Source organism: Poecilia reticulata, chromosome 11 (assembly GCF_904066995.2).
Source record: "Poecilia reticulata chromosome 11, P_reticulata-male-v2, whole genome shotgun sequence".
NCBI lineage: Eukaryota > Metazoa > Chordata > Actinopteri > Cyprinodontiformes > Poeciliidae > Poecilia > Poecilia reticulata.
The window spans coordinates 18,736,545-18,760,240 of record NC_088840.1 but is presented as its reverse complement, the minus strand read 5'-3'; the positions used below and the strand labels follow the sequence as shown (position 1 = coordinate 18,760,240).

At 38.5% G+C, this 23,696-nt stretch overlaps 1 protein-coding gene and 1 long non-coding RNA gene across 4 annotated transcripts; one reads left to right on the top strand and one right to left on the bottom strand.

The window, feature by feature from the left end:
- The first annotated feature begins 699 nt into the window (after positions 1-699).
- Positions 700-7,465, top strand: eomesa (eomesodermin homolog a). 2 transcript variants are annotated; one of them, XM_008422433.3, is made up of 7 exons: positions 700-721; positions 3,605-4,473; positions 4,811-4,965; positions 5,483-5,604; positions 5,821-5,979; positions 6,146-6,207; positions 6,311-7,465. In XM_008422433.3, the coding sequence occupies exons 2-7, from the start codon at positions 3,767-3,769 to the stop codon at positions 7,059-7,061; spliced, it is 1,956 nt and encodes a 651-aa protein (XP_008420655.1). In that variant the 5' UTR covers positions 700-721; positions 3,605-3,766; the 3' UTR covers positions 7,062-7,465. The 2 variants fall into 2 exon arrangements, with proteins under 2 accessions (XP_008420655.1, XP_017163158.1); XM_017307669.2 differs by lacking the exon at positions 700-721 and having other exon boundaries at positions 3,482-4,473; positions 6,311-7,026; positions 7,158-7,465.
- A 4,246-nt stretch (positions 7,466-11,711) lies between these two features.
- Positions 11,712-23,532, bottom strand: LOC103472664 (uncharacterized). Of its 2 annotated transcripts, XR_534906.3 has the most exons (3): positions 22,302-23,505; positions 12,353-12,538; positions 11,712-11,871 (listed from the first exon to the last, which is right to left on the bottom strand). It is a non-coding gene; the product is annotated as an uncharacterized LOC103472664 (long non-coding RNA). The 2 variants fall into 2 exon arrangements; XR_014089887.1 differs by having other exon boundaries at positions 11,712-12,538; positions 22,302-23,532.
- Between the last annotated feature and the right edge of the window lie 164 nt (positions 23,533-23,696).

Sequence of the window (23,696 nt, the reverse complement as noted above, 5' to 3'; positions counted from 1 at the left end):
TCCAAATGATGTACAGATTTTTACAATTAGGTAACATTTCCCGATATTTAATATATTAAAACCCCATTTTTTTTTCAGTAAGTACTTTTTCCCGTTTGCTCATAAGTATGGGAGTCATACGACAAAGTACAAAATTCCACATGGTCAGAAATCTGCTTCACCCTTATTTGAATACAATGTATTGTTTTTGCTAAACGAAATGAGTAAACCTATTTCAATTACGGATTTCAAAAAAATTTGTTCGAGATTTTTAAGATTCTTACGTGATATATTTGATTGCATTTTATTTATTGTTGCTGTTGAATTTATAAAAAAGGGGTATAGTTATACAACCCCCGAAATACATCTTCTTCGTTTCTGAACGAAAATAAAATAGCAGCATGTTATTGGTTTAAAAAAAAAAAAACAAAGCAGAAGAAAAAAGCAGAAGAAAAATTTCAGCAAAAAAAAAAAGAAAAAAAAATTCACAGGCTTCACTCGAGCGTCTCTCTAACAAGTGTGAAATTGAAATAACCGTCTCTTAGTTTTTGGAGCTTTATTTTCAGCAGGTTTTGGCAGCCGATATTTTTATTAACGCTGGAGCTGAAGAGGCGGCGAAGTCCAATTATAGGAAACAAGGTGCACATGTGAGTGCTTTGGTTTCTTTTGTTTTTTTTTCCCCCTTCAAGGGCAGGAGAGTCTGCGCGCAGGAAAGAGGGGTCTCTGCGCTGCCTTTCTGGGGGTGAGTTAATGGAAGCGCTATGAAAAGCAGCTTCTGACTGAATGCGGAATGTTCTCATCGTGCTGTTAGATGACGGAGGCTTGAAGCCGACGCTGGCAGGTTTACGGTGTTTTGTTGGCGCGTCCGTGTGTGCACGTGAGCGTGCGCAAAAATGTTTGCGCGCGCGATGGTTTATCACCTTTGAGCATTTTATTTTCAAACAAAAGGTAAAAAAATAAATAAATAAATAATAATAATAATAAATTTGAAAATATTTTAGTCGCTCACATGGAAAATAATCTCGTGCAGGGCCAGTCCGAGGTATAGGCGGTGTTTGCGCTTGGTTAGGGCCCCCTGCTGGCCTGGGCAGGTCAAGAAAACTTTAATTCATAAGGGATTATAAACGCCTCTAATCGCACACATACACTACAAAATGTTCATAATTGTGTTCACAGAGAGACTTGTAAAACTAATGTAATTATTATTATTTTATTTTTTTTTGCTGCTGCTGCTTGTGTCTGAACTTCAGCTCTTTGTAAAAAAATAAAAATAAAATCTGGAACTATAGAGTTTTGAGAAACTCAGTGCTGCCCTTCAGCCCTGTATTGCTGCACACTTGGAACTACAGACTGAAACAACGATGCTATGGAAATGTAGTAGTTTGGGATTATTTTTAGTTTTTATCGATTGTTGCACAATAAGCAATATAAAGGTGAAAAGACAGGAAAATGACCTGCAGTAATAGGCATTTGACAATGACTACAAAAATTAATTGGTGTTTGCTCAAAAATATTTGAGTCTGTGTATCTCAGTGAATATATAATGTACATGACTATAAATGGTAAGTCCAAATCATCAAAAGCAGTAGTAACATTTTGTTGGTTTTCAGTTTAACAATAGCAAGAAACCTCAAACTTTTTAGTTTTATTTAAATACAGTGAAACTGTGGTATCTTCCATGATGGGAGCATCTTGTATTGGACAGTATTTAAGTTTTTCTCTGAAATAACTTCTTGCTGATTAAGCTTGATATTCTGGAAAAATAAGCAAAGCCATCCTTTGGCTCAGACCATCAGACAATTTTTCCTTCAGCCTAACTGCAGAAATTAAAACAAATGACTAAAAACTGTGACACCTATAGGATAAAATACATCTGCTCATTTTTTTCGCAACCAAGAAGATAATACATAATATTTGTTCATGATATTTGTTGGTGTTTTAATCCCAATAAATCACAACCAAAACGGTTTTGGTTGTTTTGAGGATTGCGGCCTACTGCTAATGTAAATTCATAATGTACTTTTCAGAAAACTGCGATTTGACATAAATCCAATAAATGTACTTTATAGAAATGTCAGCCTACTGAAAAGGATGCCCGAGTAGCGTAGAGTATGTGAACTCGGCACTTGAGTGTTTGCATGAATTACTGCATTGATGCATCGTGGCACAGAGGCCATCAGTCTGTGGCTCTTCACAGAAGAAAATGAAGTCCAACTTGTCTTGATAACAGCCTTCAGCCTCTGTGTCGTGTCGGGTCTAGAGTTTCCTGTCTTCCTTTTGTCAATACCCAATAGATTCTGGATGGAAATGTGTCAAGTGAGTGTGCTGACCAATTCAGAGCAGGAAAACCATTGTCATTACATGAGTACGTTTCCCTACATGTGGATATGTGAGGAGGTGCTAAGAAACTGAAATCAACAACTCCATAAAGCTTTTCAGCAGAGGGCAGCATGTAGTACTCTTACACCTCCTGGCAGATGTACTGACCTCGGAATGGGTGAAACACCGTAGACCAGAGGTATTACCGGTACCCTGCAGGTTTTAGGTGCATTCCTGGCCCGACAGATCTGAATCAATTGGCTGAATTAACTCCTCAGTAGGCAGTAAAGTTCTCCAGAGTTCTGCTAATCACCTGCTAATTTGACCTGGGTGTGCTGAAGCAGAGCACACAAAACTAAAAGTTGCAGGACCCCGGCCCTCAAGGACTGGTGCTGAAAACTGCTGCAGTAGACCAGCAGCAGTATATACATATTCCTAAATCTTGAATGATGCTTCCCCTTACTTTCCATTTTGGATGTAAAATTTAACTTAATCTGAAAAGAGTATCTTAGACTATTAGACACAAGTCAAATGTGATAGCTGTGGTCCATGTCCTGGATCTGCACATAGTGGACCTGGAAGTTCTGATTCCAGTGCGCACCTAGTAAATCTTACCTATAAAGCTCTTGAATGGGCCATACTTTGCAAGCACATTCTTGCCACCGATTTTCTTCTTCCACTAAACTTTCCATGAATAGGCTATGTGCACAGCCAGTGTCATGTCCTTTAGTGGCTTACTTTTCTTGGAGGGTGTCAATGACTCATCTTGAGAACTGTAGCCACAATTAACAACCTTCCACTGATTGTGTTGACCTCAACAGTTTCAGTAGTAAAAATTCTTTTTCTTTTAGTCTTCTATAATCAGATTTTGTCAGGAACTTAATTTTGCCTGTTTTTTTTTTTGTTTTGTTTTTAGCTGTAAACAATAATAATCAAAACTGAGATGTATAAACGCTTGGCATGTCACTTTGTAATTAATCTCTAGTTTTACTTTGTAATCTGTATTACTGAAAACTAACTTTTTGTGGATACTCTATGATTTATTAAAATGTCCTTTGTAGTTCAACTTCAGTTGAATCGACGTCCACATCGGGTTTAAAAGGTAACTATAGCTGAACACTCTTCTGGCACAATATTCTTTTCTAACTGAACCACAGCAGCGCTGCTATTGGCTGAGGAGAGGGTCTGCTCCCCTCTCCGAAACTCCTCCCCTGACGTTTACAATCCGTTGTATGAGCGAATCATATAAGAGCCGCTCAGCATCTCCCATCCAAACCATTATCTGATCTAATCTGAAAATCTGTAGGCGAGGAGAGAGGCTCCAACATCCCGTCGTTGGTGAAAGGGGAGGTGGGCTGCAGAAACCGAGACCAACCCGGGCGCCGGTGGCACCTCCGCGGCTCTGAGATTCCACCTCTCTGGACTCCGTTTCGAACTATTTATTTATTGCGAGAACTTGAACAAAACGATGCAGTTAGAGAATATTCTTCCCAGCGCCAGCATCAATTTACCCAAGACATTTTACAACCTGTCCTCGTCGGACAGCGCAAACAACAGCCCCAGGCCGTCCTCTCAGCTCGACTACCAGGAGGTGGAGCGCACAGAGTCAGAGTCCAGCAGCGCTCCTAAAAAGTACCTGAGCGGGGTGGGGAACGGAATGCTGGGCGAGGCAGAGGGGGACTCCTATAATAATAAGACCGACGGGAGGAAAGGCTCCCCAGTGCTTGGGGAGGACGAGCTGACGAGCGGCCGGCGATACAACATAGACGAGCTCGGTTCAGACAGATACTTCATATCTTCCTCCCAGACCACCTCCGACATGGCAAGCCCCTGCTCCCTGTTTCCCTACGCTGGACAGACCGGCTCGGTGTACACAGGCTCCAGCGGCTCCAGGTACCCGGCCTCACTACACTACGGATCTGTGCTGCCGCCCGCGGGCTTCTCCGCTCCGTCCGTGTGCAGCGGCCGGAGTCAGTTCGGCAGCGGAGGGTACCAGTTCAGCCAGGGCCCGGGCTGTTTGTACCCGTCCTACTCCGGGACCGGGACGGGAATCGGGTCCATGTCTCTACCGGGTTCCGCAGCCGGAGCGAGGGCGCAGGTTTATCTGTGCAACCGGCCTCTTTGGTTGAAGTTCCACCGGCACCAGACCGAGATGATCATCACCAAACAGGGCAGGTAAAGACCGACTTCAGAGGATTCAGAACTCGATTCGAAATTTCCACTTTTATTATTATTTACTTTTTTGTTCCTTTTTTTTCCTTATGCTGTATCATAACCCACATTTTTTGTTTTTCTAAAATGTAACTTGATAGAAAATTCTCCATGACAATTTAAAACTAAAAAATGTAATAGTGATTACATTTTTTTTTTTTTTTAATTGGGGGGAAAAAAACCGGCCTGGTGAACGAGGCCGTACTGAAACGCAAAAAAATGTGTAGGAATTTATTCAAGAGTTTTTCCAACAAAAAATAAGTAAATGTTAATGTTTTTCTTTATTTTCTTTCTTTCGCAGACGGATGTTCCCATTCCTCAGCTTCAACATCACCGGACTGAACCTCACGGCCCATTACAATGTGTTTGTAGAAATAGTTTTGGCCGACCCGAATCACTGGCGCTTTCAGGGAGGAAAGTGGGTCACTTGTGGAAAAGCAGACAATAATATGCAAGGTGATCTACATCATTTAATCATATTTTAGAAGCTATTGCAAATACAGAATTTCTGGGAGAAAAAAAAAAAATTGGGAACCAAAAAATATGTGTGGAAATTTTATACATGGAACCGGGCCTAATTTGCTTAAAATATTTGTGCATAAATATTGGAATGCAATTTCTGTTCTCACTATGACGTAAACTCACATTTTGAAAGAAATCAGATACATGTTTGTGTTTTAAAATTGATGAAGTAAAAGGCCTAAATCGATTCGGCTGGTAACATTTCTAAAGAATTGCATCTAATACATTGTAAATTTTAAAAAATGTTTTTAGTTTTAGTTATAAATTAATATAGGGTCATATTTGTTTTGTTTTTTTTCAAAGCAGGAGTTTATGAAAAATCAGAACCTTTTTTTTTGCCTTTCATTCTCAAATAAATAGAAGTAAGCAAATTTTTGTATTATGTGCTTTGTCCATACTTTTTTATTCGGTAGTTTTTCACACAATATATTTCTTTTCGTTTCTATTTCAGGTAACAAAGTGTATGTCCATCCTGAATCTCCCAACACTGGTGCTCACTGGATGAGGCAAGAAATTTCATTTGGAAAGTTAAAACTAACCAACAATAAAGGAGCCAACAACAACAACACGCAGGTTAGAAATGTATTTCTAATGCCTTTTTTTATTATTATAATTAAATGCTAACATGACAAATTATATTTTATCCTGCTTATGATAATTGGAGGAGCTGTGTTTTTTTGTTTTGTTTTTTTAGGATGTTTTTCAGATTTGAACCGACTGAGAAAGACACGCAGCAGGTCACCTTTTGAAAAGCAGAGTGTGATGCCTGTTGTGGTTTTCCGTTTTCAGATGATAGTCTTGCAGTCGCTTCATAAATATCAACCGCGATTGCACATTGTGGAGGTGACTGAAGACGGGGTGGAGGACATGAACAACGAGGCCAGGACTCAAACCTTTACCTTCCCAGAGAACCAGTTTATAGCCGTCACAGCCTACCAGAACACAGATGTAAGCTTTCTAATAAATGTATTTTTTTTATTTATTTTTTTACCCTGGACACAGCAGTTTTCATTTTGCCCTGCATATATATAAATTATTTTAATTTCTATTCTAATAGTTGCTTATACTAAAATGCACATTGTTAATCCTGGGCTTCTTCTTGTTTACATTTCAGATCACACAGCTGAAGATAGACCACAACCCATTTGCAAAAGGCTTCAGGGACAATTATGACTCGTAAGTGTTGCATACTATTTTTTTTTTTTTTTTTTTTTAACTGATGCATGTCAAAGGATCTTGCAGATTTTTTTTTTTTTAATATGCGTTTCCTTGCTAACAGGATGTACACAGCCCCAGAGAGTGACAGGCTGACTCCGTCACCAACAGACTCCCCTCGCTCTACCCAGATTGTACCCGGCGCCCGCTATGCCATGCAGCCTTTCTTTCAGGACCAGTTTGTCAACAACCTGCCTCAGAACCGATTCTACACCGGCGAACGGGCCGTCCCCCAAACCAACAGCCTCCTCTCCCCGCAGGGCGAGGATCCCAGTGCTGCTGCTTCCGCCCAGCGCTGGTTTGTTCCCCCAGTTCAACAGCCAGGCTCCAACAAGCTGGATCTCTCCTATGAAAATGACTATTCGACCAGCAGCCTGCTGTCGTACGGCATCAAGCCTCTGTCTCTGCAGACCTCCCACGCCCTCAGCTACTACCCAGACTCGGCCTTTGCCTCCATGGCTGCAGGCTGGGGAACTAGGAGCTCCTACCAGCGCAAAATGACAACAGGCCTACCGTGGTCTCCTCGTCCAAGCCCCCCTGCCTTTGCAGAGGACCAGCTGGGGACTGCTAAAGAAAAACTGCCAGAGGAGAACGCTCAACCCACCTCAACCTGGATCGAGACGTCCCACTCGTTGAAATCAGTGGACTCTAGCGATTCTGGCGTGTACTCCATGGTGTGCAAGAGGCGCAGGATGTCCCCAGGGGGCTCAAGTACAGAGAACTCTCCCACCATCAAGTGTGAGGATTTGACTGCGGAGGAGTACAAGGACAACCCAAAAGGCATGGGTTATTATGCATTCTACACAAGCCCCTAAGACTGAATTTATTTAAGCTAAATATAATTATTTGGTTTTATCATTGAGTGATCTCCAGTCCTTGTTAATGCCTTTTTTTTTCTCTTTTCTCTAAAGGTGCCAAAGCTTAGTGTTTCCCCAAGCAAGCTGCACAAGGTTATTTTCCCAGGCCAACCCCTGTCACATGAGCAGAAACATGCATAGTGATTGTTGTTTTGGAAAAAGGATGCATGTTCAATTTAATTAAATTATTTTTTACATTTTTCTTTTTAAACAAATGTGATTTCTACCCTGCCACCCCCTCCGTATTTAAGTCATTTTTCGTTGTACAGTATTCGTGCACTTTAGAATGTGATGTATCTTGTATAAAATGTCTTCATGGGAGTGTTATTAAATGGAATAATAAAATGGCTTTTCATAAAGCATTTGTCGAACATGTCTTTCTCGGTATGTTTTTATAAGGAAGTATGGCGCTTCATGAGCCACTTTCCGTTTGACGTCGGCAAGCCGCAAATAGAAATAGAACGGTACGCTGGAAACATGACGGCTGTACCAGAAACAATGTTTGTTATATTTTAATGCCACAAAAGCAGGCTAAAAGGATTCCTTATTTAACTTAAAATTTTTGGCATTGGGATGTTTATTCAAAGCTTTTGAAAACAAAATGTTCTGGAAGTATTGCCTGGTTTATATTATGTGCAACATTTTTTGATATACTGAGCTTGACCTAAATGCAGCATGACAATTCTTAATCATTGCTTTATGTGCTTTATAGAAAACATGAGAGCCCGAAACAGCATTTTTCATGTGTATGTGGAAAATGTCATATTTGGTCATGTATTTACTCAAGGAAAGTCCAAACTTTTTAAAGAGGTAAATGGTTCTGGAATCCCTGGATCAAAAATGGCACATTTGGTGTTGCATCTGGCGAGCTTTTGCATAATTAAATCCCTGAAACTGAACTGATAGGACGGCAAAAAGCAAAATCAGGTCGCATTCATTTATTTCCCAGTGGTTCGATATGAAACATGTATTCATAGGTGCAGAAAAATATGCATACTCAAAATCATTGGGTCTAAATATTGATTTTCTCTACATTTTTTTTATTCAACGAAAATTAATGCATAGAAATTTTGAGGCTGTCATATTTTCAACCAAACAGGGTTGCATTATAAAAACAGCATACAGTGCATTTTTACATAAAATATAACATATGTTCTCAACACAGTCTGTAGTAAAAGTAACTTCAGCAACGAGGCATATCTCAGGAATATGTGTATCAAAAATTGTTTATTGTAGTATTAGATATGTGCAGCGTCATTTCGTTTTGAAAAATGGTGTGATTTTTCAAAAAATAATTGGAATCTACCTTTAACATATTTTGCAAGAATTTAGCAATGCACTTGATAACAAAACGGGACTATAAAGACATCTCTTAACTGTTAAATATACAAGTACACATGACAAATAAAGGCAGAAAAGAATATAGGGTATCAAAATAAAGCACACAACAAGAATGGATTTCCTCTTTCTCTGCTTCTGTAAACAGAGCGCTTATATCTCTTGGTATATTTGCATAAAAAGTGGGGAGGACTTATTTTCAATCTGTAAATAAATGCCACACCAACACCTGGACCTCTTAATTCAAGTGAGCAAAGAGTAATTTAAACATAGATTTACAAGAATTGCGAGTCTAACTTGACACGACTGACAACACGGGCCTAGCTAAAGGCGTAGAAAAGCACAAAGTCCTGTTTCTGTTGTTGCCATGGTGTTTTCACACATTTTATCATTAACCTAAGCAATGCAACACGCATGCAAGGCGGGGTACACATAAAAATGTGAAAAACAGGCACAAAAAAAAAAGGGATCCAGCAGCAATCCGTCTACATGTAACCCTCCGCTCAACACCTCTATTTATACCGTATGTCTTCGGCCTCTCCAAAATTGCATTTGCGAAGATAAGATCTATAAAGAGGGAAGTCATAATAGGCACTTGGCTCATGCTTGAGGCACCTGCTTTTTCTCTCAGCAAAAAATACTTCACATCCTCCCCTATGAGGACCCCAATTTGAATTGATTTACATACTCAAATTCTAATTAATTCTGTTGTCAGACTCCTTGACAAAGTGAGGAGTCTGACTAACTCCAATTAACACCTCCTAACAAGGTAGAGTGCTTGATTGCCCCGGCCTCTCAGGAAAGCTGTAAGAAAAAAAAAAAAAAAAAAAAAAGACTCTTGGGTTGAGGTGGGAGGTTTGGGCCTCAAGAATAAAAATGTTTTCACTTGCTCATGTCAGCAAATTGTGCTTTAGAGCAGCTGACAATGTTTTTCTTCCCCTTTTTTTTTAATGCCCTGACCCCTGTTGATAATTTGTTGCGATACAGAGAACAGCTGTCAAGATTATAACCGGACAAGCATGGCAGCCGCGCTCACCCCAAAGAATAGCTGCAGAGATGTGTGACAATTGAGAAAAGAAGCATTTCTGGAAATAGCACTCGTATGTCTCACAGTTAGAATCTCCAAAATAACTTGCTGAACCCTCCTTTATCGAATAAGCATCGCTTTGCATCAACTTGATATTCCTCTTACTCGTTAAAATTGCCCTTTATCGATGCTCATATGAGGTTATTTTCAAGCTGTATAATTATTTTTTCTTGATAGTATTGTTAGAGATAAGAATCCCAAAATTTGAGGAACCTAAGCTTATTGCACAACGCAGTACTTCCTCAACAGGCTGCAAAGTCAGTTACCTCTAGTACGCTTCTTTCATAAACACACACACACACACATAAATATATATATATATAGTATTAAACTATGTTGGTTATTAGATACTGCAGAAGTTATCTGTTGTAGATGAAAGTCCTGTTCACAATGTGCACATAAAAGCTAAATGTGTAATGCCTTGCAAAATGTTCACACACATAAAAGGAAAATGTTACATTGGTTTAAATATATATTTTGTATTATTAATGTTATTTATTATCTTTGAGGCTACGTTTCTACCAGCTTTGCACTCATTCTTCCTTGCAAAACAGCTCAGGTTCAGTCAGACTGGATGCAGAGCATCTGTGAACACAAATCTTCAATTATAGTCAGTTATGATTCTCAGTTGGATTCAGGTCTGGACTTTGATTTTTATTTTTTTTTTTAGCCATTCTAACACGACTATACTTTGATCTAGACCAGTGCTTCTCAATTCCGGTCCTGCAGGGATCATTGCCCTGCATGTTTTAGGTCTTTCCCTTCTGCCACACACCTGACTTGAATAAGTGGGTGATTAACAGGCTTCTGTAGCGCTTTACGGCATGGAGAGGAGGTCACGCAATTATTTGAATCAGGTGTTCTGGAACAGAGGTGCATCGGAAATACACAAGGTATTGGTCCCGAGGGATCAGAATTGAGAATCTAGACCATTCCATTGTAGCTGTTGCTGTATGTTTTAGGGTTGTTATGCTTGAAGGTGAACTGCCTTCCCGATCTCAAGTCTTTCAGCATTTCCCTACATTTAGTTCCATCCATCCTCCCATCATCTTGGACCAGCTTCCACAGCCGTTCTGAACAAACATGATGATACCACTACTAAGTTTTAATGGTGGAGATGATGACAGTGACGTACAGTAATAGATTTGAATTTATTGGCGTTCAATTTGGGTCAAAAAGTTACATTTTAATCTTATTTGAAAACAGAACTTTCTTTTCCATTAACGTTCCTCAATTCTGGTTCCCCGGGACCAATGCCCCGGATATTTTAGATACGTCTCTGTTCCAGAACATCTGATTCAAATGATTGCATGACCTCCTCTTCATGGCATCAGGCGCTACAGAAGCCTGTTAATCACCCACTTATTCAAGTCAGGTGTGTGGCAGAAGGGAAACACCCAAAACATGTAAGGGTAGTGGTTCTTGAAGACTGTTGTACATGTTTGCTATGCCCCTAGGACTTGTGACTTCTTATGACTTTTTCTCAATAATGGATTCCTTTTTTGCCACTCTTTAATAAGGGCCAGATTTGTGATTTGCACAACTGATTGTTATCCTTTTGACAGATTCCTCAAAGGTTACCATGGGCCTGTTGACTGGTTCTCTGGTAATCGCTTATCTTTCTCAGCATGTTAATAGGTACCTTACCCTGGTTTGCACTTATGCATTACTACATCATTGTTTTTTGTTGTTTCTTTTTTACAATGAACTAAACAGTGTCCTAAGATGGGCTTTTATTCTGACCTGTTCTTTTTTTAAAGCTCTCCTGAGCTTCACTCCTGTCCTTCCCAGTGTTGTTTGAGGTCTGCAGTCTTTGTGGACCAAAAATTCATTTTCCCACAATGTCCAGCTCATTAAAATGCATGTATCCCCACAAATGTTGCACAACCTTTTAAAAAATTCAATTTAGAATCTTTTGATAAATATTTACTACAGGAGGTTTCCTGTTGTTTTTAAAGAACCACATTTTATTTATACTGTAAAGTTATGAGATAAAGAAAAATCTAAAACTTTACCAAAAAAAAAAAGGATACATATTATTCAATAGAATGTTGATATTTGTGGAATATGATGTAAAAGAAAAATAACAGTTTCCAATGTATCTAAAAAATGATTGAGGGTACTTTCAGTTTCATTCTCTTTTAGAAATCCAATGGAATGAATCCATGAAAAGACTGAAAAACTGCAAAAACCTGCCTTTAATGTTTATTTTAAAACCTTCATTCTTTTATCATTTTAGCCGTAGTTATTGGGAGTCACACTGGAAGCGTCAAAGAGGCACTTGTGGCTCTGGAGCCGCAGGTTGTTGACCGAACCTCATGTTGTTTTGTTCACCAATGAGGCCTTCAGAGAAAAGCAAGATTTATACTGAGATTAAATTACCACACGGATGGAGTATACGTACATCTTTGAAGGTAAATAGTTTTACTGAACTTTATTTAGGGTTATCAGAGTAAAGGCAAATGTATGCTGCACCATTTAATTTTATAAAAAAATAAATAAATATTGAAACCCATGTAATTTTCCTTCCACTTCCCATTGATGTGTTATTCTTTCACATAAAAACACAATCCTCAAAAACCATTGAGGATTGTGATTGTAAAATGACAAAGGGCAAGTGCATGCACAATAATAACCATCCAATTACCTAATTGCTGATTGTTTGAGGGAATTTTGTTTTAATAAGTGACTCTTTAGAGTACCTTTTGTCTTCAAAAAGCCTGGGACAAGTCAATAGTTGTGCCTTTCTCATCCAGTCATGCAAGAAGTACAGTAATCAATAGACACCTCTACAGCATGCTTCCAGAAATTCAGTCCATGTTACCTTAAAGGAGATATGCGCATTGGGATACCTTCTGACGAACTGCACTCGGAGCGCTACTGTTGTTAACATTTCTGGGTACAATCTTTGCAATCGAAGTTTAGTTGCAATGGGGTCCAAAGATCATCCATTTAAGGGCATTCTCAACAACAGCAGGCCCAAGAGGATCCACGAAGGGGCTGTGTAGATCTAACAAAACAAAGACAGTGGTGCATCTTTAAAAGTTCATGTTTCATGAGTGTGTGCATGAACAGTGTCTAGTGTGTTTGACCTTCCCCAAGGCCGTCTTCTGGTTTCCATGTTGAGACTTCATGTAAGGAGGTGCTAGGGAGGCTACGGAGATATTGTACCCAAGGAGGACTGACATCTAAACGGGGATGAGGGCCCGAGGCCGTTTCCTCACCTTCAGTCACACGCTATTACTGCTCTCACTGACTAAACGCAGCCACAGGGAGACGTGCGTCTCGGTCAGGATTTTTTTTTCTTTACCCCTTTTTTTTTTAAAATAAATAAATAAATAACGTCAGGCACGATTCAGACAGTTGCAATTATGCTTCCTCTTCACACTACATTTTCCCTTTTGATGTGTTGATAAATGTCACCTTTCCTAAATGATTATCGAGCCTGTTAGAATTATCCAGAATTGTTCCTGAGGGACTATTCGAGTCTCATGCGGCAACCGAGTTGTTTGTGATGCATTCACTTGTGATCTTGTTAATCACTTTTATTTTAAAGAAGGTTGGTATTTAGATATCTTGAGGTTAATGCTAGTAGTCTACATCAGTCAGCATCCAGTTGTAGAAGAAATGATGCATACGGTTTGGTTTGAATCCGAAGAGAACTAAAGATCTGTTTGGAAATGTGTTGCAGCTCAACATTACTTCACATACTGGGAACTTTAATGTAGCTAAAATCTTTCCACAATTTTTTAAGCAATTATTTCTGATTCCTTTCACTTAGCTTGACTGAATGTCAGACAGAGCGGTAAGAGTTAAGAAGAGCTTGGCCCCCATCAAAGTCTTGGTCACACATTGTCTCATGTGTGATACAAAGAACCCATTCTGTACCCAAGGTGACAAGTTTTTCATGCGTCACAATTTACCAATAATGAGTACGCCGCTTTTTTTTTTTTTTGCTCAGTTCTTGCAAGGCTAACGCTTGGAAGATACAGAGTAGCTTTCAAAGTCTTTACAGATTTTGATGAGACTTGTACTACACACATTGGGATCACAACACTTTACTACTACACCAAATAAATCAGTTTTTGTGCCAAATTCCTCAGTGTGAAGAGATGTGAAATATATAATTGTTAGAATTACTCATAAAATGCAGCCATATATCATATGCTAATGGTTTTTCAAAAGGTAACCAGAATGAAACCAGATTAGTGTAAACAATTTAGCACTTTTACTACGCTAATAAATTTGTACCTCTTTACTTACATATCATCAATATTATTTACTTTTTTATTAGTAATGATGGTTGATTGACACCTTTGGGAAACCTCTTCTTTATAGAATATATTTTGAAAGGGTCCTGCTCACTTAATGAAACTGCTGATGCATTTAATGCACAAGCTCATGCAAATGCATTAGAAGAATATGACTTTTAGACAAAATAAGAAGGAAGTGTTTTTTGGGGGGGGGGGGTTACTGATGCTATTCTAATTATGTGTATATTTAGATTTTGGTTTCTTGTTAATAGGTGCAAAATCATGCGGTTTTCTGCCTTTTCAAAGAATGTATCATTTGCAGAACCTTTACCTATAATTATTGCATGCATGAATATAGATATATTTAATTAAAGATTTTGTACTTATTTATTTCATGCTGCTTAGCCTTGATTAGTGGGAGCCAGAATACACATAGGTCAATGATCATTTGTTGGCCAGCTTTAGTTTTAAGGGATTTTCTGCGCCACACGAGTTTAGATTTCTTCTTTTCTCTTTAACATAATCTCAAGAAATAGAAGTGAATATCTGATCATTTCTCGTTAGGGAATTGTAGAGTATCTGTTAAATTCAATGTTTTTAATTTTGTGCTCTAAGGATGCTGGCTGTGGCACTTCTTTAGCTCCCCCAAGGTGTTTGTGTGTTTTAACAAAGATGCTTTATTTTAATTTTTTCCTTCTCTGCCTCCTTTGGAACTGGTTCATCAGCACTGGATGGGGGTGGATGAACTACACTACTGGTATGATGCTCACAGGCCTGTTGGCGTGAGACCCTGTTGTGAGATGAGTCTCACAGTTAGCAGGGGCACAACTGTTTGGAGAAGGGTGTTGAGTGTTGGCATAGAGTGTGGAGGTGAAAGGAACTTGAGGTGCTGAAGAGCCTCACGTCGGTAGCCTCAGACGGTGGTGCAGCAAGTGGGAAGGGCCTTGATGCGCTGGTGCATGGATAATGCAGGAGAGTATCCTGTAGCAAAGCTGCACTTAACAGTACATTGATTTCAAACCCCTGTCTTCCCTCTGGAGGGCAGTGGAATGCACCTCAACAGGCCAAACCCCCCTCCCCTGTTGTGCCCTCTTTTCACCTTCTTATTACTATGACTATTTACAATCTCCACAACTCACCCCGCCCCCTCCTCCTGCCTTCCCTTTCTGGTGTTGATTTAGGTACACCACGCTTATCACTGGCCTCAAATCCCCATCTTTCAAAAGTCCCAGAGGAACTGAAAGAAATTCAAGGGGACAAAGGCTCCCAATAGACCAGGGTCTTGAAGACAGCTTTAGGGCCTGCAGGGTCAGCAAGGCGGAAAGAAAACTGCGGTCAAAATCAATGCACTGGCACTTTGATGGACCTCTTTGACAGATTAGGGAATTTAACATTTTCCTCTTGCTTTCATGGCACCATCTGACGTCCTCATTGTTCTCTAATTCTTTAAGATTGTCTCCTAATTTCATCAACCTTTTGGCAAAATATGTATTTATGTTTTGGTTTGCTGCAACAATGGTTGGTTTGCTCGCAAAGATATTGACACCTTAAAACAGTTTCAAAAATATTCATGTACTTTATTGTCATTTTCATTGGCAAATCAACACAATGTCAGTTGTAATTGTGAAACAAAAGTGAAATTGCAGAGTATGGATATGAATTCAACTAGTTTTGAACTGATAGCACAAAATAAAATCCAGTGTGATTTAATTGCTTGGCATTCATGCAAAAGATTACATATGGCAGAAAACTAGCACTGAATATTCCCTGAAAAATCCACCCCCACAGTGACACATGGTGTTGGCAAAGTCCAGACCTAAATGCACTCAAGTATTCCAATTTTCATGGAACCTCTCCTTCCAATCTAACTGTCCTTGTTCTGTTTTGCATAGAAAAATTGATTAAAAACATTTTGAGATGTAAAAAACCAGTAGAGACATACCCCTCACCCCCAAAACCGCAGCTATAATTTCAGAGAGAGATATATCCACAAAGTATTGTCTCAAGGATTCAGAACACTATGCTACATTTGTAGTTTTTGAAAACAATGTACTAAATTCACAATAATGCATGTTTTGCCTAAAATATATAAAAAATTGAGACTGACAAATTTTCTGTTACTGCTTTGACTTTGACTTGAGTACCTGCACAAAAACGTTTGGACTCACTGGAGATATGATGAAGATAACTGTTTGTTTGTTTTTCAACCAGGTGTTTTTCAGTAATAAGCATCGAGTTCTCCAAATCAAGCTCAGCTCACCTCAACTCTTTTTCTGTTTGAGGGAAGGAAAAGTTTCTTCCTCGTCAGCAGCCACACCTCACAGTCTGCATCTCTTGACGCGAGTCCCAGCACAGGTGGATGCCAGTGTGGTGCTTCTTCCACTTGTTTAACTTCTGACTCATCTCCCAGCTGCATTATACTGATGCATGTTTTCAGGGAGCAGTAAACACCACACTTCTTTGTGCGCTAATAGGCTCTCAGCATCTTTAAGACTCAGGGTACAATTAAGAGGTGATAGTTTGATCTCCCACCTCGCAGTTCTATTTCTGAGCTGCTGCGTGATTATGTTGGAAGTTGACGGGCTGGTGAGGAGCGGGCTCTATTTAAAGGAAGACACTGACGAGCACTTCTGAACGCATACGCTCCTCAGAGCTGTTTGCACCTGTCTGAGTTTGTCTCACAACTGAATTATGTTCAGTTGCTAAAGTTTATCACATGATTATGTAATAATCTTCTGCCGGGGAGGTGTTTTTGTAAAAGTGGAATAAATGTATTCTATTTTTGACACTTTTAAGGATTTGCATAAACAAACCATCTTAGTATTTCTTCCAACTTTATGAATCTTTTGTTTGCTTTTATTATTATTATGTTATTGCTTCAAATAAAAAATAAAAATAAAAACACAGGAAAATTACATCTGCAGGAAGAAATGCATTCTAAGCAACATATTTTTTTCTAAAATATAAATTACACATCCTAATCTCTTGGACATACGTCTTGCCATGCAAACGTGAAGGTTTTCTTGATGTAGCACTGCCATCTGCTGGTGGAAATTAGTTATTACATTATTTATGACACGGGTAAGTAAACTGTAAGGAGCTTGTCTTCTTCACTGTAATTTATGAGAGATACAGAGGGCTGCGTCCTAATAAATCTGCTGGATTTATTAAGGACGCAGCTCTCCTTCTCCAAAGACGAACCATGGTTTCGTTCACGCTGAGCTTACAAGGAGCGGCTCTGTTTCCCTCCCATACTGCCAGATCGATGGCCCTCAACTTAAAAGCTGCATCATATGAGTTTGAAAACATTTCTCCGCCGTGCCTGCTGCTAGCATGTGCTTGTTCTAAATGAAAATTAGCACGTTTCTCTTTGATTTCCAATTTTGACTTCCAATGATTCACTTCCTGCTAAAGCGCCCCCTGGCGGTTGAAGAAAAATCCACAGAAAAGCCGCACAGGGGTGTAAGCCGCAAGGTTCAAAGCGCAGGAAAAAAGTAGCGGCTTATAGTCCGAAAAATACGGTAGTTTATATCAGACTCTTAGGAGAGTTTGCAAAAGAAGGCCTAATTTTAAGGTTATTTTATATTTAGTCAATGAAATCAAGCATAACTTAAACTGCAGCAATGTCTAGCCACATTGCTGCAGTGGCAGCAATGTGGCAGTGGCAGCCACATTGCTGCCACTGCCACATGGCAGTTTGAAAGAATTTGACATTTATTTTATCAGATGTGATGCAAAATAAAATCATTACAAGTGTTAAATGCAGGAAAAGTATTACAATGGGTTCAAGCAATTTTGCTGCTTCCTGCCTGTTGTCTCTCGGCATTAACTTCAAACAAGAAACCAGCAAAATATGGAAGCTGAATACAAAATGTTCAGGTCACTAGAACTCTTGTTATCGGGTAGTGACAAGGACGATTTATCATTAACTCTATCATTTCAAATCTTATTATAAAAACAATATATTTTTTAGAATTTCGATAAGATCACCCACCCACCTGTGAAAGAATCCATTCATTTCTAAAGTTTTCTGTTTTGTTTCTTCAGAGTGCAATGAAATTTAAATGCTTAAGTCTGATTCTTTTAAAAGGAATCACACACTTTGCATGCATTAACTAAATGTAAAATTTTAAATATAGCATTTACCAATTATTTCTGCTGCTCATCCACATTGATACCTAGGGCTTACTTAATCACTGTATTAAAACTGGCACCGGATGTGTCAATTGTGAGTGAATAAAAATTGTCTTTTAACGTGATTCTCATCTTCCTTACATTGGTTTTAAAATTTAGAGTCAAGGGAAACAAATATGTAACATGTCTACAAGTTTCTTTTTTCCTCTTTGGATAAAATCTAAAATAATGTAAAGTTTGTGTTGGTCTTTCAGTGTTTAAACAAAGATAGGAACTGTGTTACCATTCAACCAACTAATATATTTTATTTATTAATCTGCAGCTTTCCCAAGATAGTGAACCAATGCAACATTTTTTTTATTTTGCTGATCAATTGTGGATAATAATAATATAAAAGTAGCAAATTTTTTTGTAGCGTCATAAAATGCCCTAATTCAGAGACTTCTGGTTGAGCAAGGAGGATTTAGTGAGAAATACAGCAGCGTGTTCAGACTAAATCACAGGTGCAGGTAAAATTGGTTTAAAAGCTTAAAGTGACCATGTGACTTCGATAAAAGGAGGTTTACAACTCCACTACCTGGGACTAAGGTAAAAAGAGCAACAACTACATAGATTTTATTTGATTTGCAAGTCTCTAGAAGCATTAACAATATATTTTTTATTACTTCTCACTTTAAGTTGTATATTACTGAAGCTTCATAATTTTTCATAAAAATTATGGCCAGAAAGGGGTAAGCTTTTTTTTCAAATGAAATTTTTATGGTGATGCCTGGAAAAGATGCAACTTACTCAAAGAATCTCAGGAATAAAAAGGGACTTTGCACTTTCAATTATAGTCATCCTCGTGTCTTGGTTGCCCCTATAATCTAACACAGACACCCTTAATCCAAGAGATGTCTGAGCTAGAATGGCTCTAGTGGTAGGCCTCCCATTTTAGTAAAGTACAATGTAGCTGGAGTTTTGCCCTGGCCAGGATTTCAGCTGCTGAGCTTTTGCTCTAAGTATAGCATCTGCTGCCACTATCACTGTGCCAAAGTGCCTGTCTATCTCTAAACACATAGCAGAAAAAGAAAGTGGCTGATACTGAGATTTAAGATGGACAGTTGAGTCAAAGTGAGAGACGAATGCACAGGTGATGGAGAATGAGACCACTAAGACGCAGAGAGACCTCCAGATCCAGTTTCATCAAGACTCAAGAGTCCTTATGCATTTTCTACAGAACAGTTTGTGGAAGGAAACCCAAAAGGCTTGACCTAAGTATACAGTAAAACACAATTATCCTCGATTCAATGTATTTAATTCTGAATTTGAAGAAAGTTACAAAAAAAGTCTCAACATTTTTTTCTTGTTAAGTTTTGTGGCATTCAGCAAATAGAAATAATTTTGGTAGTTCTGACTAACCTAAAACGAGACGTTTGGTTGCATTTGACTTCAAACAGTGAGAAAAAGTGTGTGTCCTTTAATTCGGTGTATCTAAATATCCAATTTCAAATGTATGAATGAAGTTAGTGTTGTGCAGTATGACTAAAAATTTGTATCACAGTTTTTCTTTCTTTAGTTCTTTTTTTTACAATGCTGTTGGCTTCTCTGTATATCACAATATTTTTTTTAACTTAGCTTCTTTTTTTTTTTCCATGATGGCTTTTATATGTTTGTAGCTTATTTTACTGTCAGAAGCACATGAGGCTTTAAATCCAATTGTTGTCCCAAAAAAAACAACACAACATATAAGTCTGTATGAGATAGCAGACAGAGAAGTAGACTGTAAAATGGTTTGACGTTCAAAATGCAACACTGACAAATAAAAGATATATGCAAATATTAACACTGCTTTCTTTCCAAGACAAAACATTTTATGACGGTTCTATAAACACTATAAATTGACCTAAAATACTCAGTGTGTAGTATTGAAGTGTTGAAAATATTGAAGTACCGCATAAGTAAGACACAAGCTTAATATGACCCTGAGTGGCCAAGTCAAGATATTACAGCGTCACACATAAAAACGTAATAGCAAATAAACATCCCAAATTTGGATGTACATTAATATCCAACATACAGTATTAAAGTATTCAAAAGTGCCATACACTACTGCCTCTGTCTCAACCTTTTTTGGGCCAGCGCCCCCCCAGCCCTTATCCAGGTCCCTCACCGCCCCCCACCAAAGAATTTGTAGGCTACTTTGCACTGACCATTATTTTATCATTAATATTACTATCACTATTGTACATGTTTTGATTTTTATGCTTGTTTCTGTATTTATCATCACAAATAATTTCCCAGAGAACAAAAGAGCCAGGAGAATAGAAATTATTTTCACAGGTGTCTATGAAAAATGCAATGAACATTCAAGTTAAAATTTGTAGGCCTAACAGCAGCCAATCAGAGTGGAAAAAATATTCTTATTCTTTGCCATTTTCTAGTTGTTAAATATTCCACAAAATGACCAGATAAAAGATGTACAACATGCCAGTTTAAACTTTGATCTATTTGCAAATGACTGAGCTCTGCAACATTAAAACATGGATAGAACTGTAACTACATTAATCATAACTCTTATTCTCTTCGGTTCAGCTCTGTGCTGCCTTCAGGAGAATGGGACATCAGAGTATCATCCATAAAATGTCACCCTCATGGCATTTATCGTTCAAACCAGAGCTTTCAGTGGAAAAACAAACTTTCCAGGTCCTTTTAATGCCATACAAATATGAGACAGAAACATGGATTATATCTTTATATAGACATGTCTATTGATTATAGATTAATAGTTTTACTGGACAGAAATTACAAAGAACAAATCTGGTTCTTAATCAAATCCTAATGAGTCAAATTGAAAGTGTTATGGAGTCATCAGCCTCATGACACTCTAACACTGACATGAAAAATAATATTGAAGAAATAAATATATCAAATCTAATTAAAAACATAAATAAGTGATCAGTTCTTTACTGTTATGGTCTGTAAGATATATTTATTCTCAGTATTAGATATGGTCTCAACAAACCCATTAACTATTATTTTACCTTTTATCTGGAAATAGTGTCTGTTTATTCTTGCCATACAGTCCTCTGTATTAAGTATTGATCGAAATGTCTTGCCATACCAGTTTATTCCTCTGTATTTACTTTAGTTTTAGTTTATTCTGACATTTGTTCTTCATTCATTTCTATTTAGTTTCATTTGATTAGTTTTATCCTCTCTTGGTTTATTGCTATGTCCACTTTAGTTTCTTTCCTGTTGCTAGATTTATTTTAGCGTTTATTGACGCTATTCACCACCAGTAATATTCACTCATCACCTGCTGCACCTCCTAAAAAGTGTTTCACATCATGTGTTGATTTTTCACTGTTCAGCGTCGGATTCTCTGTTTTTATGCCATAATTCACATCTAGTTCGTCGCTCCGTTTTATGTCCCGCTTCTCCTGTTTCAGAGTTTTGTGCAATGTGCGCGTCTTTTTATTTTTTTTAAGCCCTTAAGGTGCAGGGCGGTCGGGAAGCGTATCGATGAGGAAAAGGCAGACTGACATAAACCTTTTAAAACAACGGAAACAATTTCTGCATTCTGATTATTGAAATTTAAAAGTGCTGTGTTGTTCTATCACCCCCGTTTCATACCGGACCACTTACAGCACCGTGTTAACGCTATAAAATGAACGCTCTCTATCGTGGTATCACCCATGGAGGGATTTCTTTATTTATATGGGTTCATTTTTCAGAGGGATACACAGTGAGGGTATCGTGATTTTAGTAATTACATGTTAAGAGCGATTGTCTGTTAGCCTTCCATGGAAGCGGGCAGCATCCAGACGGAAATAAAACACATTTTAATATAAGTTGCTGCTTTGACATGATCACAGAACTGCCAAAACATATGTACAGAAATACCAAACAAAGTGAATCACAGCAACGTCATCAGCCGGTTTAACGCTGAACTGATGCGATGAAGCTAAAGTAGCAGGAGAATGGAGCTGCGCCAAGAAGCTAACAAACACTGAATAGAAGAAGAGCTCCCATCGATACAGTTGCAGCCAAGCATGATTTAATGTTAAACAATACAGTTTTACCAAGTTGCTCAAAGTCTAAACTGGCATTGTTGTGCATTTAAGGTGTAAAGTTTACCTTTGACCAAACGCCCCCCACAGGCATCCCAGCGCCCCCCTTTTGTAAAAATGTGCGCCAGCGCCCCCTGCCGTCCTGTGAACGCCCCCTGGGTGGCGGTACCGCCCACGTTGAGAACCGCTACATTAGAAAAACAAACAGTCCACATTAAAACTAACAGTAAGAATATCGATTGATGTGAACATCTTGATAAATAGACAAACATTATGAACGTTATTCATGAATTAAGCAATTTGGTTCAAGTATTTTCGCCCTGATAAGACATACCTTGAATTCAGCGTTTTAATCGTGGCTCTGAAGCTGTCTTTATAGACTGTAGTGAGACCGTATCCGTAATGTCGTTCCACCGTTTGCTATTCCCGCCATATGCCGTGCGCCACATCTTTTAAAAACAAAAAATAAACCTTCCTAACTACAGATAATAGCTCCTCTCTTCGGCAAACAGTTTTCTTTGATATCTCCTGTTTCGCTATCTTTATCCGCCATCTGTTTTCTGTTCTTCAGACCAACTTACGTCTAGCTGTTAGCCAAAAGACTGTTACGCTACCTGGCTACGTTCTACTTTGTTTGACTTTTGGTGGTGGCTATTCCACTCAGGGCTCTCTAGCACTTCTAGCGGCAAACAATATTACTTTTTTTTTTTTTTCTGCATGTTGAAGCGATAAAACTGTTTCCTCCGCTATGTCGCGATGTGGTAGCCTGGCCATTGTCTTCCTGTGCAATTCCGCTGGAAAATAAATCGTCGGTTCCAGCGCAGATTGGGATTTCTGCCCTTGACTCGGATTGTCTCCGGTCAATTTTTTTTTACGGGACAACGAGTCAACAGAAGAAATTGTGAACGATGACGTCGATTTTCTGCGCTGTTTTAAAATTGTAGTCTGTGTGTAGTTTTAGCAAGAACAGTGGAGGAAGTGAACAAAGCCGTCCAGTCGGTGTTGCTGATGCCTCTAAATATTGAATTGACATGAACATAGACAAAAGTTAGCAGGCCACTCCTCCAGGAAGCAGTCTAAGTATGAGAATTCCCCATAACGAATCAAGGAGGAAATAAATTATAGGACAAGGGGCTGGTTTATACCAGGCTGGCGGTATGACTGTATATAAAAAATTCATACCGGAGGGAAAATTACTACTGATATACCGTCTAGCACTAAGAGATGTCTCTTCACTGCATTTGGTCTCGTCTAAAATAGGTTGCAAACTATAAAACTACAAAATAATGCTATACGTTGCATTCTAGAGATAAATAGTGAAATCTACCATTTTACATTTCCTACCAAGAACTTGAGACATTTCTTTTGTTTTTATCACCGTGATATGAGCGTACTCATACTAAGTTACTGCATAAACAAGTAGGCTATTCAAATGGTCTGTACAAACTATTTGAGTCACCCCCAAAACTGAACTCATCTCAGAAATAGCAGCGATTAAATAACTTTTAAACATGGCCGATGCCCAACCATCTGAACTTCAATGTTTTGATTACAGATTTTGCTAATGATTTTTAGTTGCAGTCTTTGAATTTTCAGTGACTTTGTATGTTTGTAATGCTGCTCTTATTGTGCAATTTTAATTTGAATGTCTTTTTTTAAGTCATAACATCTAGGCCAGGCATGCTCTTGTAAATTAGAGTCCTTCTGGTTAAATAAAGTATTAATAATA

Bases quoted from the DNA above. Each gene is read 5' to 3' on its own strand.
- eomesa (XM_008422433.3), top strand. From the start codon at position 3,767: ATGCAGTTAGAGAATATTCTTCCCAGCGCCAGCATCAATTTACCCAAG. The intron at 4,474-4,810 runs GTAAAGACCGAC...TTTCTTTCGCAG, and splicing joins ATCATCACCAAACAGGGCAG to ACGGATGTTCCCATTCCTCA. The intron at 5,605-5,820 runs GTTAGAAATGTA...TTCCGTTTTCAG, and splicing joins CCAACAACAACAACACGCAG to ATGATAGTCTTGCAGTCGCT.